The sequence below is a fragment of the Mytilus trossulus genome, chromosome 9 (genome assembly GCF_036588685.1).
Source record: "Mytilus trossulus isolate FHL-02 chromosome 9, PNRI_Mtr1.1.1.hap1, whole genome shotgun sequence".
Lineage (NCBI taxonomy): Eukaryota > Metazoa > Mollusca > Bivalvia > Mytilida > Mytilidae > Mytilus > Mytilus trossulus.
In genome coordinates this window covers 28546181-28562420 of record NC_086381.1, presented here as the reverse complement: position 1 = coordinate 28562420, position 16240 = coordinate 28546181, and the positions used below count along the sequence as shown (strand labels likewise).

Genomic DNA, 16240 nt, shown 5'->3' with positions numbered 1-16240 from the left:
TGAAATGAAATTTAATAGCATAAAATTAAGTACTTGGATGAGAAATCAGAAATTACATCTGACAGTCACAATGTTGACTAAAATTCCATGCGAAATTGAATGCGAAAAGACAAGTTGAAGTTCAGCTATGAAGTTCCTGTATCTTCTTCACGGTAAGTTTCTTACTCTTTTCTTAATCGAAGAATTAAAACCATTTTTAAAATAGAAATGTTATGAAACGGGCTTTTCTGTATTGGTCTTGTTGTAGTGTGTGGATAGCTGTATAATTTTGGATCCGAGACTCGAAGACTGTTCTTGAAATTATGAAGTTGCCTTTATAGTTGGTTAATAAAAGTATCAATATATGGACTTTTTCATATTGGCCCTGTAACATGCCCTTGATATTAATAACGGCCTCGGACAGTTGTAATGGCCCTCGGCGTTGCCTCAGGGCCATTACAACCATCCTTGGCCATTATTAACACCTCGGGCATGTTACAGGGCCAATATGAAAAAGTCCATACATTAATACTATATTAATGTATGAAATAAAACTCATAATGGTAACGATTTTATGGTTCTGATCCTGCCTGGAATTAAATGTAAATGATTTTTTTTACTCAATACTTAAATATGGTAAAATCATGTACAAATTTAAAAAATACATTCAGTTAAACATATTCTTTTTACATTTTCAGTCCGCCTACAACAAGAAGGATGCAGTATACACATACTTGAGACAGGTGATGGCCTTACCGTTCCTCCGACCAGAGTATATCCCAGACACCTTCCATCAGCTAGACGAGAAAGCCGACCATCCAGGTGTCCAGAAGGTAATGGACTACATCTACAAGACGTGGATACGCAACAGTGTATTTGACATTGACTACTGGTGTGTTTTCATGTCCTCCATCCGTACCAACAATGATATCGAGGGGTGGCATAACAGTGTCAACACCAGAGTATGCACCAGAGGACCAGTGCCTTTTTATTCCTTGGTTACCGAACTGTTTAAGGAAGCGTCTGATATTCCGCTACAGCTTAAGTTAGTGTCTGAAGGCAAGCTCCAAAGGTACCAGCACAAACAGAGTAGACAAACCCAGGGCCGTCTTTTTGCTTTGTGGGACGAGTACTGCAACAACAGCATCTCCGCGTCTAGACTCCTTAAGGAGTGTGCCAGTGTTTACGGACCACCACCAAAGTGACTTTGAGTGCTAAGACTTATAGTGCTTGTATATATGTTATGTTATGATTTCAGTATTTAACCTTTTTGTGTTCATACCTATAGTATGCTTTTGACCTAGTTTATTACAACCATGAACCATGCTTTTAGTGCTTCATTTAGTGCTGTGTATTGTGTGTTAGTAGTAGTAGAATAGGGATAAGAAAACAGTAGAGCAGGTAGAGCATTGTAAATATTGTACTAGTGATGGTGGAATGTTTGGTCCACGTATCATACTTTTGACCAAGGTAGAGCAACATTGGTTGGTAACCAGGGTATGTTTGTCGTCCATTCTGTTTTCCACGTTTCAAGGTAGAGCAACATTGGTGAGTAACCAGGGATATGTTTGTCGTCCATTTTGTTTTCCACATTGCAAGGTAGAGCAACATTGGTTGGTAACCAGGGTACGTTTGTCGCCCATGTTGTCCACATTGCAGAATTTTTTGTTGTTTTTTGCTTGTCTAAATTTTTATTTAAGTGAGGGGCATCCATTTTTTTTACGTTACTATATTTATTTTTGACGATATATGTTGTTAATAATTTTAAAATGAAAATTCTGAGGTTGCATTACCAGGTTTTGTTATCAACAAAAAAGGGGCAGATATATATCTTATTATTTAAGTATGGTTTGAGTGGGAAATGCATACAAATAACTTCTTTTAGAGAACCACTAAATGGAATGAAACTACAAATGGCATGAATGTTCCTTATGAGGTGCTGACCAAGTGTTGTTACTTTGTTGTCGATCCAGCATCCAAGATGGCCGCCAGTGGGGGACTTAGTTTAACATAGGACCGGCCTATGGGAAATACATACAAATGACTTCTTTTAGAGAACCACTAAATGGAATGAAACCAAACATGGCATGAATGTTCCTCATGAGATGCTGATCAAGTGTTGTTACTTTGTAGCCGATCCATTATCCAAGATGGCCGCCAGCGGTGGACTTAGTTAAACATAGGACCCTATGGGAAATGCATACAAATGACTTCTTTTAGAAAACCACTGAATGGAATGAAACCAAACATGGGATGACTGTTCCTTATGAGGTGCTGACCAAGTGTTGTTACTTTGTAGCCGATCTATCATCTAAGATGGACGCCAGCAGGGGACTTAGTTTAACATAGGACCCTATGGGAAATGCATACAAATGACTTCTTTTAGAGAACCACTGAAAGGAATGTAACCAAACATGGCATGAATGTTCCTTATGAGGTGCTGACCAAGTGTTGTTACTTTGTAGCCGATCCATTATCCAAGATGGCCGCCAGTATATAAATTTTGAGTTCTGTAGAATTCACCCCTTTCTAAATAAAGAATCGTATCGGAAAATTGTAGAAAATCTTCCGAGTCGTGTCAAATTTTCGCAGTCCAGTTTACAATCAAACCCTTCCTACGCTAAACAACAAAAACTATCCATTGATTGACACAGATGCATAGTCTGTCATGCATTTACTACAAAGAAAATATGTAGTTAAACACTTAAATGAAGATACCGAGTTGTATTACCGCAGTGGGAAAACGAAAAGATGAAGTTTACAGAAGACTGGTCGATGAATATGAAAAAAATGAAAACATCCCATTTGAAAATACAAAATATCATAAGTGTTGCTATAAATATTTCAAAAGTAAGTTTTGTCTGTACAAAGACTTTGTACTACATGTACCAATTCTATCGACCAGTCTCTTCTCATAAATCAACGAGGGCAGTAGATCTACAACTCATTCTGATTTTTCTGTTTGTATATTTTGCAAATGTAGAAAGCCTATAAGCAAGTTACACAACTTCGTAAGGTATCCTCTGAGGAACAAACTCAAGCTGTATTGAGTGTTACTACATATATCCCTTACAATGATCTGATTTACAAAATAACTCAAGATAATTTCACTAATATTACTATGTTAAGGAGTTAAAATAGCTTGGGTTTTTGAAATTCAAGGTCTATAGTAGGGGGTTCATATACCATGGTACAGGGGGGGTCAAAATACCATGAAAATATTTTTTCTTCAAATTATCTTTTCCAGCATGTTAAATGCATACAAACTACTTATTGGAGTATTATTACTATGTAAAGGATTATGAATAGCTGGAATTTAAAAAATTGAATGTCTATGGTAGGGGGTTCAATATACCGCAGGGGGGGTCAAAATACCATGGCTAAGTAAAATTTTCAAAATATCTTTTCCAGCATGTTATATACATACAAACAACTTATTGACGTATTATAACAATGTTAAGGAGTTAGAATAGCTTGAATTTTTGAAAATCAAGGTCTATAGAAGGGGGTTCAATATACCATGGTAAGGGGGGTCAAAATACCATGAAAATATTTTTTCTTCAGAATATCTTTTCCAGCATGTTAAATACATACAAACTACTTATTGGAGTATTATAATTATGTTAAGGAGTTAGAATAGCTTGAATTTTTGAAAATCAAGGTCTATAGAAGGGGGTTCAATAATTCAAGCTTGAATTTTTGAAACTCAAGGTCTATAGTAGGGGGTTCAATATACCACAGGGGGGCAAAATACCATGGCTAAGTAAAATTTTCAAAATATCTTTTCCAGCATGTTGAATACATACAAACTACAAATTGGAGTATTATTACTATGGATTAAGAATAGCTGGAATTTTTGAAATTGAATGTCTATGGTAGGGGGTTCAATATAACACAGGGGGGTCAAAATACCATGGCTAAGTAAAATTTCAAATATCTTTTCCAGCATGTTATATATATACAAACAACTTTCTGAAGTATTATTACTATGTTAAGGAGTTAAAGTAGCTTGATTTTTTTAACTTTGGGGTCTATAGTAGGGGGTTTTATATACCACAGGGGGGCAAAATACCATGGCTAAGTAAAATTTTCAAAATATCTTTTCCAGCATGTTGAATACATACAAACTACAAATTGGAGTATAATAACTATGTAAAGGAGTTAGAATAGCAAGAATTTTTGAACTTGGGGTCTGGAAAAAATGTTTTGAAAAAAAATAATTTCCATGGTATTTTGACCCCCTTGCATTATATTGAACCCCTACTATAGACCTTAAATTTCAAAAATTCTAGCTATTCTAACTCCTTAACATAGTCATAATACTTCAATAAGTAGTTTGTATGCATTTAACATCCTTGAAAAAATGTTTTGAAAAAAAATAAAATCCATGGTATTTTGACCCCCCTGCGGTATATTGAACCCCCTATTATATAGACCTTAAATTTAAAAAAATCTAGCTTTTCAAACTCCTTAAGGTAACATGATACCGAATGACGTTACGCCACGAGTTATCGTTCCTGACGTTATCGAATAACGTTCACACATGTATACAAGCCAATGCAGCAAACATATTTCTGGATACTATGTGACATTTTTAACGGAAATTTTTTTTAGGTGCAGAGTGCCAAGAGTTTTGATGCAATACGTAACAGTTAACCTATTTGACATAGATTGCTTTATCGTTTTCCGGCAATTCTTTTGCTCATTGTTAACCTTTAAAATGTATTACTTTACTTTTAAATAATCTAATTCTTCAATATTTTAAGCATCTGCACGATTTAACTATATATGTTCTTATCCATAAAAGACTGAGTTTTTGTCACTTTAATTTATTCTTGGTTTATTTTTGCAATAAATACTTCTTCATGATGCACGCAGTATCCCCATGAAATTTTCTTTTGAACGTAGAATTCTAATCTATAGAAACTTAGGATGATGTGTAAAAAAAAAGGAATTGTACAGCTATTAGTTCGTGTTAAAATGGTCGTCAAAAACATCGCTCTGGCAAAATAAAAAGGTTATCATCTGGATGAGAATTCGAATAGAATTAGACGATAAAAAAACAATACATTGTACAATCAGACTTTGAAACTCATACAGAAAATAGTTTGTTAGTATGGAATGTAAAAAAGTGGTTTAACTTTGTTATTTTGCCGAAAAACTTTCCCTGTGTGTTCCAAGTATAAACACTCTGAAATTCATTGTATTCTAGTCAATTTAGTGAACAACCTGCAACTAATTGCAACACAAGGTTTTTCTATGAAAAACAAGTCTGCTACTATCTATGAACAACATACTAAAACTATACAAAAATATATTTTGCGGAAAGTGGTTTAATTCATGAAAATTGGTCTGTAGAGAGTAAATCCGATATAGTTTCTGAAACATTTATAAAATAAAGTGCTAGCTTTGTAATCCTATAGACCAAATCTACACGGGACAGACATCAAATTCGGAATGAGGCCTAAGAAAATTAACTTAGTCTGGGAAATACAAGAGAACTTATTCGGCAAAAATGAAATTAAAATCAATTCAGGTCCAGTTAAAGTCTGATTAAAGACAGACCCATGTATCCACTTGCGTATATAAACGCAAGTTGATAGTCAGGACTGGTTGTAGTCAGACTGGTTCCGTGACATTGTTTTCTTTCGAAATTTACAAGCATACGACTGACTAACTTTTTATTCAAACGACAGAAAGAGTCTTGTTCCGTAGTGAGTACAAATACATTTTATTTTTTTGACAATATACATAATTTTTATATTTTGTTTTTATTCAACGAATTACACCCCAAGGGTGACAAAGGAATAGAAATGGGCACTTGGTCTTCCGACCGACAGTAAAATGCTTCCAAAGTGAGGCGTCCATTTGGCTGTGCGGGATGTATCAACTTTGCAGCCACATCCGGTCGAATAAAGAGAGTGCTATGCTCTTTGAAAATCAAAAATCTTTGCAACAACTCTTTGAGTGGTCAATCTGTATGTGGCCTGTTGCAAGATAAAGTTTCTGTCCCTATCCAATATACCCTCATTTTCAAGTGTCATTCCAAATTTACTCAACCATAATCCCGGAACGCCTTTATTACATAACCTACCAATTGTATTTATTATTTTGTTCTCGCCCATACATGTAACATGCATGATCTATTTGTCACTGGGCGTAAAGCAAACTGCAATCAATCCTACAATTTACAATCGTCACTTGTAACTTTATTTGTTAAAATTCAAATCATTGCCTCTATTTTTTTTCTATTTAAAAGAAATCGACAAAGTTTACGAACATTTACGCAAATAGAAATATTTATGTTACCGCTTGCTCATTGTGGAAGTGGGATAACATGAGACAAGTAAAAGTACAAGTATAGATAAAGCAAACAATTATATGGAACATTTTATTTGTACAACAGTTGGCTGTTATAATGATAAATGGAGATATGGGATATGCAATTTATAAGAAAGCAACATCTGGAGCCAAGGCTTAGTGTTGAAGACCGTACATTGACCTATGGTTTACTTTTTTAAACTGTTATTTGAATGGAGAGTCTCATTGTCACTCACACCACAGCTTCCTATATCTACTTAACGACATCAAAACATCAAAGTATTTGTAGTATAAGTATCACACTAACATTTCAGTCTCTAGTACCTATTTGTTTAAGTCTTAAATCTTTTATTCTTCGGTAGAAAATTCAAACCATAATGAAATAAGGTGGTGCGGTAAAATTGCCAATTTATCAACTTTCCACCAAAGACAAAATAACGGAAATGTTAGTTTTCTGACATTGCTACTTCATTTCAGATCTCCAAATAACTATTCCATTATATGAACTAGATATTCAAATATTTTTTTGTCACCAAAATCCTAATAGACACGTATCATCATATTGTGTCACTTGTTTTTGTTCAACCGTCAATCCCGCACTTGGTATATAGGGTGTATACGGTTAATTATTTAGCACTACAGTCTTTTTGATTCGGGTTTAAATTATGTACATGGTGTTACAACTTAAATTAAAGCTGCACATATCTTCTGGATTTTCTTTATTTTTTGTTCATGACAGGTTGCTTGATTGGGCATTTTGATAGAATATAAAAGCACGCAGAGTTCAGACTCCGGCTTCCATCTCCTAAATGTGGAATTCAAAGCTGGAACCTTTATATTTCGCAGTGTTTTTAACTTATAAAGAATGCATATCTGATCTCAAGATTTGTTTTGTAAATAATTTTCCACAAACGACAGACATTTTGTGAAATGTTGCGTACAGTTTGCAATGTTTGTCTTGCTTGCTGAGCAACCAACTGACACATTTACAACATTCAGAGTACGCTATACTTATGTATGTAGCAAATTAGAAATATGATTGAGTTCTGAAATTTCCTTTTTATTAATTCATTTTTTAGAATGTGTATTTTTAAGGATCATAATTTTCAATCATAATTTTCACAACTAACAGAATGTTCAACCTTTTTTGACTGGTGCATTAAATGTGTCTTTAATAAACAACTGTTTTCAAAATTGTATTGTATCGTCTCGAACATGCATGAACTATTTGCCACTGAACGTTAAACAACCATCAAAAACCGAGCAATTATAAAACTGTAAACTGGATCAAATTTTTAAAGTACTCTTTTTCTGCATGGATGAAGCGATGACACCACCATCAGTGTCTTAAAGGATGGAGTTAAAAACTCAGTTATTCAAATAAATCCCCAAGAGACCTAAATGACACAGAAATTAACAACTATAGGTCATCATACGGCCTTAAATAATGAGAAAAGCCTAAACCGCATAGTCAGCTATAAAAGGCCCCAAAATGACAATGTAAAACAATTCAAAGGAGAAAACTAACGGCCTTATTTATATAAAACTATGAACGAAAAACAAATATGTAACACATAAACTAGGTTGGTCCCCTCCGTAAAACATTCAGTATGCCTTCAGAATATACAAATATTAACCAAGAATTTCAATAACGGCCGGGAAACAGACTACACATAAACAAACCACAACCACTGAAATACAACATGCTCGTTTGGTGTGAAAATAAGACAAAATTAATGTCAATTCATTTGAGTGAAATTTCTATGAGCGGGACGAAATATTTCATATTGCATTACTAGGAAATTTACGACACCCGACAGGGGAAATGAAAATAAATTAATCACCATTCAGATTCCGACACATATTTTGTTTTCCATTTCTCTGAGTAGGAATAACGTTACATTCTGTATTCAATAACGTCACACGTTTTCGGCCAAATTGTAAGGGTATTAATCAACTTTGAAGCCATTTATCTCAAAAACAAGGATGGTGACATATAAGTTTCTATACGTGTATAGATTCAGTATGCAATCCTGGATATTATGTTAGTTTTTTGTTTTTCTCCGTATATCAGAACATAGCCATCCATTCGAAAATCTAAAAAAGTAAGCCGAAAAATAGGCATTTCTCCTATATACCTAAGTAAATTTGTCGCCAAAATTGACGTTTTCTTATGAAAATACCAAGAAAACAAAAATGGTGACCCCCATGTTTTATTACATATTCCAATGTAACTCGACTCAAAGAACATGTGTGCCAAAAAGTTTGGAAATCGAGAGATATGCCATTCGGTATCGTGTTACCTTAACACAGTTATAATATTCTTACAAGTAGTTTGTATGTATTTAACATACGGGAAAAGATATATTGAAAATTTTACTTAGCCATGGTATTTTAACCCCCCTGCAGTATATTGAACCCCCTACCATAGACCTTAAATTTCAAAAATTCTAGCTATTCAAACTCCTTAATTTAACATAGTTATAATATTCTTACAAGTAGTTTGTATGTATTTAACATACGGGAAAAGATATATTGAAAATTTTACTTAGCCATGGTATTTTGACCCCCCTGCAGTATATTGAACCCCCTACCATAGACCTTAAATTTCAAAAATTCTAGCTATTCAAACTCCTTAACATAGTTATAATATTCTTACAAGTAGTTTGTATGTATTTAACATACTGGAAAAGATATTTTGAAATTTTTTCTTAGCCATGGTATTTTGACCCCCCTGCGGTATATTGAACCCCCTATCATAGACCTTAAATTTCAAAAATTCTTGCAATTCTAACTCCTTAACATAGTTATAATACTCCAAGTAGTAGTTTGTATGTATTTAAAATTCTGGAAAAAAATGTTTTGAAAAAAAATAATTTCCATGGTATTTTGACCCTCCTGCGGTACATTGAACCCCTACTATAGACCTTAAATTTCAAAAATTCTAGCTATTCAAACTCCTTAACATAGTTATAATATTCTTACAAGTAGTTTGTATGTATTTAACATACTGGAAAAGATATTTTGAATTTTTTTCTTAGCCATGGTATTTTGACCCCCCTGCAGTATATTGAACCCCCTATCATAGACCTTCAATTTCAAAAATTCTTGCAATTCTAACTCCTTAACAAAGTTATAATACTCCAATAAGTAGTTTGTATGTATCTAAAATGCTGGAAAGAAATGTTTTGAAAAAAAATTAATTTCCATGGTTATTTGACCCTCCTGCGGTATATTGAACCCCTACTATAGACCTTAAATTTCAAAAATTCTAGCTATTCAAACTCCTTAACATAGTTATATTACTCCTACAAGTAGTTTGTATGTATATAACATACTGGAAAAGATATTTTGAAAATTTTACTTAGCCATGGTATTTTGACCCCCCTGCGGTATATTGAACCCCCTACCATAGACCTTCAATTTCAAAAGTTCTTGCAATTCATACTCCTTAACATAGTAATAATACTCCAATAAGTAGTTTGTATGTTTTTAAAATGCTGGAAAAGATGTAAGAAAAAAATAAAATTCCATGGTATTTTGACCCCCCTGCGGTATATTGAACCCCCTACCATAGACCTTAATATTCATAAAATTCTAGCTATTCTAACTCTTTAACTTAGTTATAATACTTCAATAAGTAGTTTGTATGCATTTAACATCCTAGAAAAAATGTTTTGAAAAAAAAAAAAATCCATGGTATTTTGACCCCTCTGCGGTATATTGAACCCCCTACTGTAGACCTTAAATTTCAAAAATTCTAGCTATTCAAACCCCTTATTATATTTATATTTACTACAAGTAGTTTGTATGTATTTAACATACTGGAAAAGATATTTTGAAAATTTTACTTAGCCATGGTACCGTATAGCGGGTTATTTTCGCGGGGTGCAAATTTTCGCTTATTTTCGCGGACATAACTAAATAGCCAAAATAAATTCCGCCAAATTAAAGGTGTACATACAAAGGTATTAATAAAAAATTTAAATCCGCCAAAATAATAACCGCTAAAATATTTCGTATACCTTGTTCAATGAAAACCGCGAAATTTTACACCCGCGAAAATAACCCGCTATACGGTATTTTGATCCCCCTGCGGTATATTGAATCCCCTACCATAGACCTTCAATGTCAAAAGTTCTTGCAATTCATACTCCTTAACATAGTTATAATACTCCAATAAGTAGTTTGTATGTATTTAAAATGCTGGAAAAAAATGTTTTGAAAAAAAATAATTTCTATGGTATTTTGACCCCCCTGCAGTATATTGAACCCCCTACCATAGACCTTAAATTTCAAAAATTCTAGCTATTCAAACTCCTTAACATAGTTATAATATTCTTACAAGTAATTTGTATGTATTTAACATACAGGAAAAGATATATTGAAAATTTTACTTAGCCATGGTATTTTGACCCCCCTGCAGTATATTGAACCCCCTACCATAGACCTTAAATTTCTAAAATTCTAGCTATTCAAACTCCTTAACATAGTTATAATATTCTTACAAGTAGTTTGTATGTATTTAACATACTGGAAAAGATATTTTGAAAATTTTTCTTAGCCATGGTATTTTGACCCCCCTGCGGTATATTGAACCCCCTATCATAGACCTTCAATTTCAAAAATTCTTGCAATTCTAACTCCTTAACATAGTTATAATACTCTAATAAGTAGTTTGTATGTATTTAAAATGCTGGAAAGAAATTTTTGAAAAAAAATAATTTCCATGGTTATTTGACCCTCCTGCGGTATATTGAACCCCTACTATAGACCTTAAATTTCAAAAATTCTAGCTATTCAAACTCCTTAACATAGTTATATTACTCCTACAAGTAGTTTGTATGTATTTAAAATGCTGGAAAAAAATGTTTTGAAAAAAAATAATTTCTATGGTATTTTGACCCCCCTGCAGTATATTGAACCCCCTACCATAGACCTTAAATTTCAAAAATTCTAGCTATTCAAACTCCTTAACATAGTTATAATATTCTTACAAGTAGTTTGTATGTATTTAACATACGGGAAAAGATATATTGAAAATTTTACTTAGCCATGGTATTTTGACCCCCCTGCAGTATATTGAACCCCCTACCATAGACCTTAAATTTCTAAAATTCTAGCTATTCAAACTCCTTAACATAGTTATAATATTCTTACAAGTAGTTTGTATGTATTTAACATACTGGAAAAGATATTTTGAAAATTTTTCTTAGCCATGGTATTTTGACCCCCCTGCGGTATATTGAACCCCCTATCATAGACCTTCAATTTCAAAAATTCTTGCAATTCTAACTCCTTAACATAGTTATAATACTCTAATAAGTAGTTTGTATGTATTTAAAATGCTGGAAAGAAATTTTTGAAAAAAAATAATTTCCATGGTTATTTGACCCTCCTGCGGTATATTGAACCCCTACTATAGACCTTAAATTTCAAAAATTCTAGCTATTCAAACTCCTTAACATAGTTATATTACTCCTACAAGTAGTTTGTATGTATTTAACATACTGGAAAAGATATTTTGAAAATTTTACTTAGCCATGGTATTTTGACCCCCCTGCGGTATATTGAACCCCCTACCATAGACCTTCAATTTCAAAAGTTCTTGCAATTCATACTCCTTAACATAGTAATAATACTCCAATAAGTAGTTTGTATGTTTTTAAAATGCTGGAAAAGATGTAAGAAAAAAATAAAATTCCATGGTATTTTGACCCCCCTGCGGTATATTGAACCCCCTACCATAGACCTTAATATTCATAAAATTCTAGCTATTCTAACTCTTTAACTTAGTTATAATACTTCAATAAGTAGTTTGTATGCATTTAACATCCTGGAAAAAATGTTTTGAAAAAAAAAAAATCCATGGTACTTTGACCCCCCTGCGGTATATTGAACCCCCTACTATAGACCTTAAATTTCAAAAATTCTAGCTATTCAAACCCCTTAACATATTTATATTACTACTACAAGTAGTTTGTATGTATTTAACATACTGGAAAAGATATTTTGAAAATTTTACTTAGCCATGGTATTTTGACCCCCCTGCGGTATATTGAACCCCCTACCATAGACCTTCAATTTCAAAAGTTCTTGCAATTCATACTCTTTAACATAGTTATAATACTCCAATAAGTAGTTTGTATGTATTTAAAATGCTGGAAAAAAATGTTTTTGAAAAAAAATAATTTCCATGGTATTTTGACCCTCCTGCAGTATATTGAACCCCCTACTATAGACCTTAAATTTCAAAAATTCTAGCTATTCAAACCCCTTAACATAGTTATATTACTCCTACAAGTAGGTTGTTTGTATTTAACATACTGGAAAAGATATTTTGAAAATTTTACTTAGCCATGGTATTTTGACCCCCCTGCGGTATATTGAACCCCCTACCATAGACCTTCAATTTCAAAAGTTCTTGCAATTCATACTCCTTAACATAGTAATAATACTCCAATAAGTAGTTTGTATGTATTTAAAATGCTGGAAAAGATGTAAGAAAAAAATAAAATTCCATGGTATTTTGACCCCCCTGCCGTATATTGAACCCCCTACTATATGACTATAGACCTTAAATTTCAAAAAAATCTAGCTATTCAAACTCCTTAACATAGTTATAATACTCCTACAAGTAGTTTGTATGTATTTAACATACTGGATAAGATATTTTGAAAATTTTACTTAGCCATGGTATTTTGAACCCCCTGCGGTATATTGAACACCCTACCATAGACCTTGAATTTCAAAAATTCAAGCTATTCTAACTCCTTAACATAGTAATAATACTCCAAATTGTAATTTGTATGTATTCAACATGCTGGAAAAGATATTTTGAAAATTTTACTTAGCCATGGTAATTTGACCCCCCTGCGGTATATTGAACCCCCTACTATAGACCTTGAATTTCAAAAATCCAAGCTGTTCTAACTCCTTAACATAGTTATTATACTCCAATAAGTAGTTTATATGTATTTAGCATACTGGAAAAGATATTTTGCAAAATTTTATATAGCCATGGTATTTTGACCCCCCTGTCGTATATTGAACCCCCTACTCATAACTTCTAATTAAAAAAAATAATAGCCAATAAATTGTAAATTAGATTATCTGCAATACTATTTCTCAAAAACCGGGGGGTTCAATATACCGCAGGGGGGTTCAAAATACCATATGTGAAAAATGACCCCGGGGTCAAAATACCATGCGGTATAATGACCCCGGGTTCAAATTTTAGGGGGTTCAAAATACCATATGACACCGGGTTATCCCATTCATCTTAAAATTTCAGGCAGATATATCTTGACCAGATAAACAATTTTACCCCTTGTCAGATTTGCTCTAAATGCTTTGGTTTTAGAGTTATAACCAAAAACTGCATTTAACCTCCATGTTCTATTTTTAGCTGTGGCGGCCATCTTGGTGGGTTGGCCTGATCAAAAAACACAATTTTTAAACTTGATACATCAATGATGAATGCTGTGGCCAAGTTTGGATTAATTTGGCCTGGTGGTTTCAGAGAAGAAGATTTTTGTAAAAGATCATGGAGATTTACGAGATTTACGAAAAATGGTTAAAAATTAACTATAAAGGGCAATAACTCCTAAAGGGGTCTAATGACCATTTTGGTCATGGTGACTTATTTGTAAATCTTATTTTGCTGAACATTATTGCTGTTTACAGTTTATCTCCATCTATAATAATATTCAAGATAATAACCAAAAACAGTAAAATTTCCTTAAAATTACCAATTTAGGGGCAGCAACCCAACAATGGGTTGTCTGATTCATCTGAAAATTACCATATGTGAAAAATGACCCCGGGGTCAAAATACCATGCGGTATAATGACCCCGGGTTCAAATTTTAGGGGGTTCAAAATACCATATGACACCGGGTTGTCCCATTCATCTTAAAATTTCAGGCAGATAGATCTTGACCTGATAAACAATTTTACCCTATGTCAGATTTGCTCTAAATGCTTTGGTTTTTGAGTTATAAGCCAAAAACTGCATTTTACCCCTATGTTCTATTTTTAGCCATGGAGGCCATGTTTTTTGATGAAATGGGAATTTAAACACAAATTTTATTCTAGATACCCTAGGAATCAATCAGATGAAGTTTGGTTGGAATTGGTTCAATAGCTTCTGAGGAGAAGATTTTTGTAAAAGTTAACGACGACGGATGCCAAGTGAATGGAAGAGCTCACTTGGCCCGAGGCCCGGTGGCTAAAAATGGTAAAATTTAAGTGATTTCTGTAATTTAGTTATTTTTCTATTTCCATATAACCTTTATTTCTCCTATTAGTTCAACAGAAAAAAAGTACCTTAACAAAAATGCATACTTTTTTCAAAGGCCGATTGTGGGCTTAAAGGAACGGTGGTGGGTTGCCCCATTTTTTAATTTAATTTTTCTTTTGAGTATATGATGAAGTTCATTTATAGAAAAAAAATAGTGAAAATCCTATATTTACACCCGCAATCCCCCTTAACAATTGAGTTATCTACCTTGACTTACCATAAAGGTTTCATGCCTTGTACTTGGGACGTGAGCCATATCCCACTTAATATATTATCTGAGGCCGTTACAGCTTAACAATTGAGTTATCTACCTTGACTTACCATAAAGGTTTCATGCCTTGTACTTGGGACACGAGCCATATCCCACGTAATATATTATCTGAGGCGGTTACAGCTTGATCAGTACTGGAATAGCCATTACTATCTTTAACCAGTAGAAGATTGTTGTTATTATCTAAATAACAAAAATAACAAAAATCATGAAAATCTAAATACACTCTGATAAGTAAGGCTATACACTTAAATCATTTTTAAATAAATAATCTTTTATTATTATTTTGCTTTTCCTGCAATGATTAATTGTGATTTTTGTTTATTAATTGTTCCATTGTATTTCTATGATTATAAATTAAGATTTCCAAGGCATACATATATATGTGAGCTGTGTCGGGTAGAAATCAAACCCAAGTGCATGTATATGTGTAAGACTTAAACTGCATCACATTCAAGTTCCCTATATACCTGAACTCATTCAAATTATTCATGTGTGTATCAAAAGCAACAGAGCATATAAATCATAATTACACAATGTCATTGAAAAGAATGGTTCTTTGTTAAACCTGTACTAAATATCTATTAGGTGCATGATCCAAATCAACATACTCCTGGGTATATTTTATTAATTTTTAAGGTATTTTCCTGCTGTTGACAAGGTTCTAAATATTTCAACCCATGAAAATCAGTATATATGTTGATTTTTTTACTAGCTGTCTAAACAATCTCCTCGACTAAACAAGGTTTGAATTTAGTTCAAATTTTATCCCTGGTCTACATAAATCAATGTCCATTACATGACCTTGACATACTTACTTGTTGATACATCATAACAGCTAACAATACTATGATTTAAAGGACTTTTTTGGTCCTGAGAAGCACATACATAATGACCTTCACATGATCTTGATATACTCACTTGTTGATACATCATTACAGCTACCAAGACTTTTATTTAAAGGACATTTTTGGTCCTGTGGAGCACATACACAATGGCCGTCACATGACATAGCATCACATCTCCTGATAAGATCTAGAGGTCCCCCAGGTACTTTTGTAAAAGCTGAGTGGATAAGTTTACTTCTCATTCCAACCTGCAAAACATACATGAAAAATGACGATTAATTTTTAAATGAGAGGGATACTATAAATATGGTAATATATAGTCAGAGACTTTATCACAAACCAATGGACGGTCGATTGCAGAAATACCCTATATATAGAAATAAAAAGTTACTTGCAAAACCAAGAAGTATTTCAAACTTGTTAATGATAGTGACAATGTGTTTCTGTTGAGTTATATTCATGACAGAAATGAAGAATGTCAGTTAGCACAACAAAGTGCTGGTAAAAATGTTTTTGTTCA

General features: G+C 33.1%; 1 protein-coding gene across 1 annotated transcript in view; it reads right to left on the bottom strand.

The window, feature by feature from the left end:
• Positions 1-14887: 14887 nt before the first annotated feature.
• The window catches only part of LOC134684536 (uncharacterized), a 33711-nt gene continuing 32358 nt past the window's right edge, over positions 14888-16240 (bottom strand). The window contains exons 24-25 of the mRNA XM_063543826.1: positions 15794-15968; positions 14888-15055 (exon numbers count right to left, since the gene is read on the bottom strand). Coding sequence (XP_063399896.1) covers positions 14919-15055; positions 15794-15968 — 312 coding nt within the window. The 3' untranslated portion in view covers positions 14888-14918. The remainder of the gene's footprint in view (positions 15056-15793; positions 15969-16240) is intronic.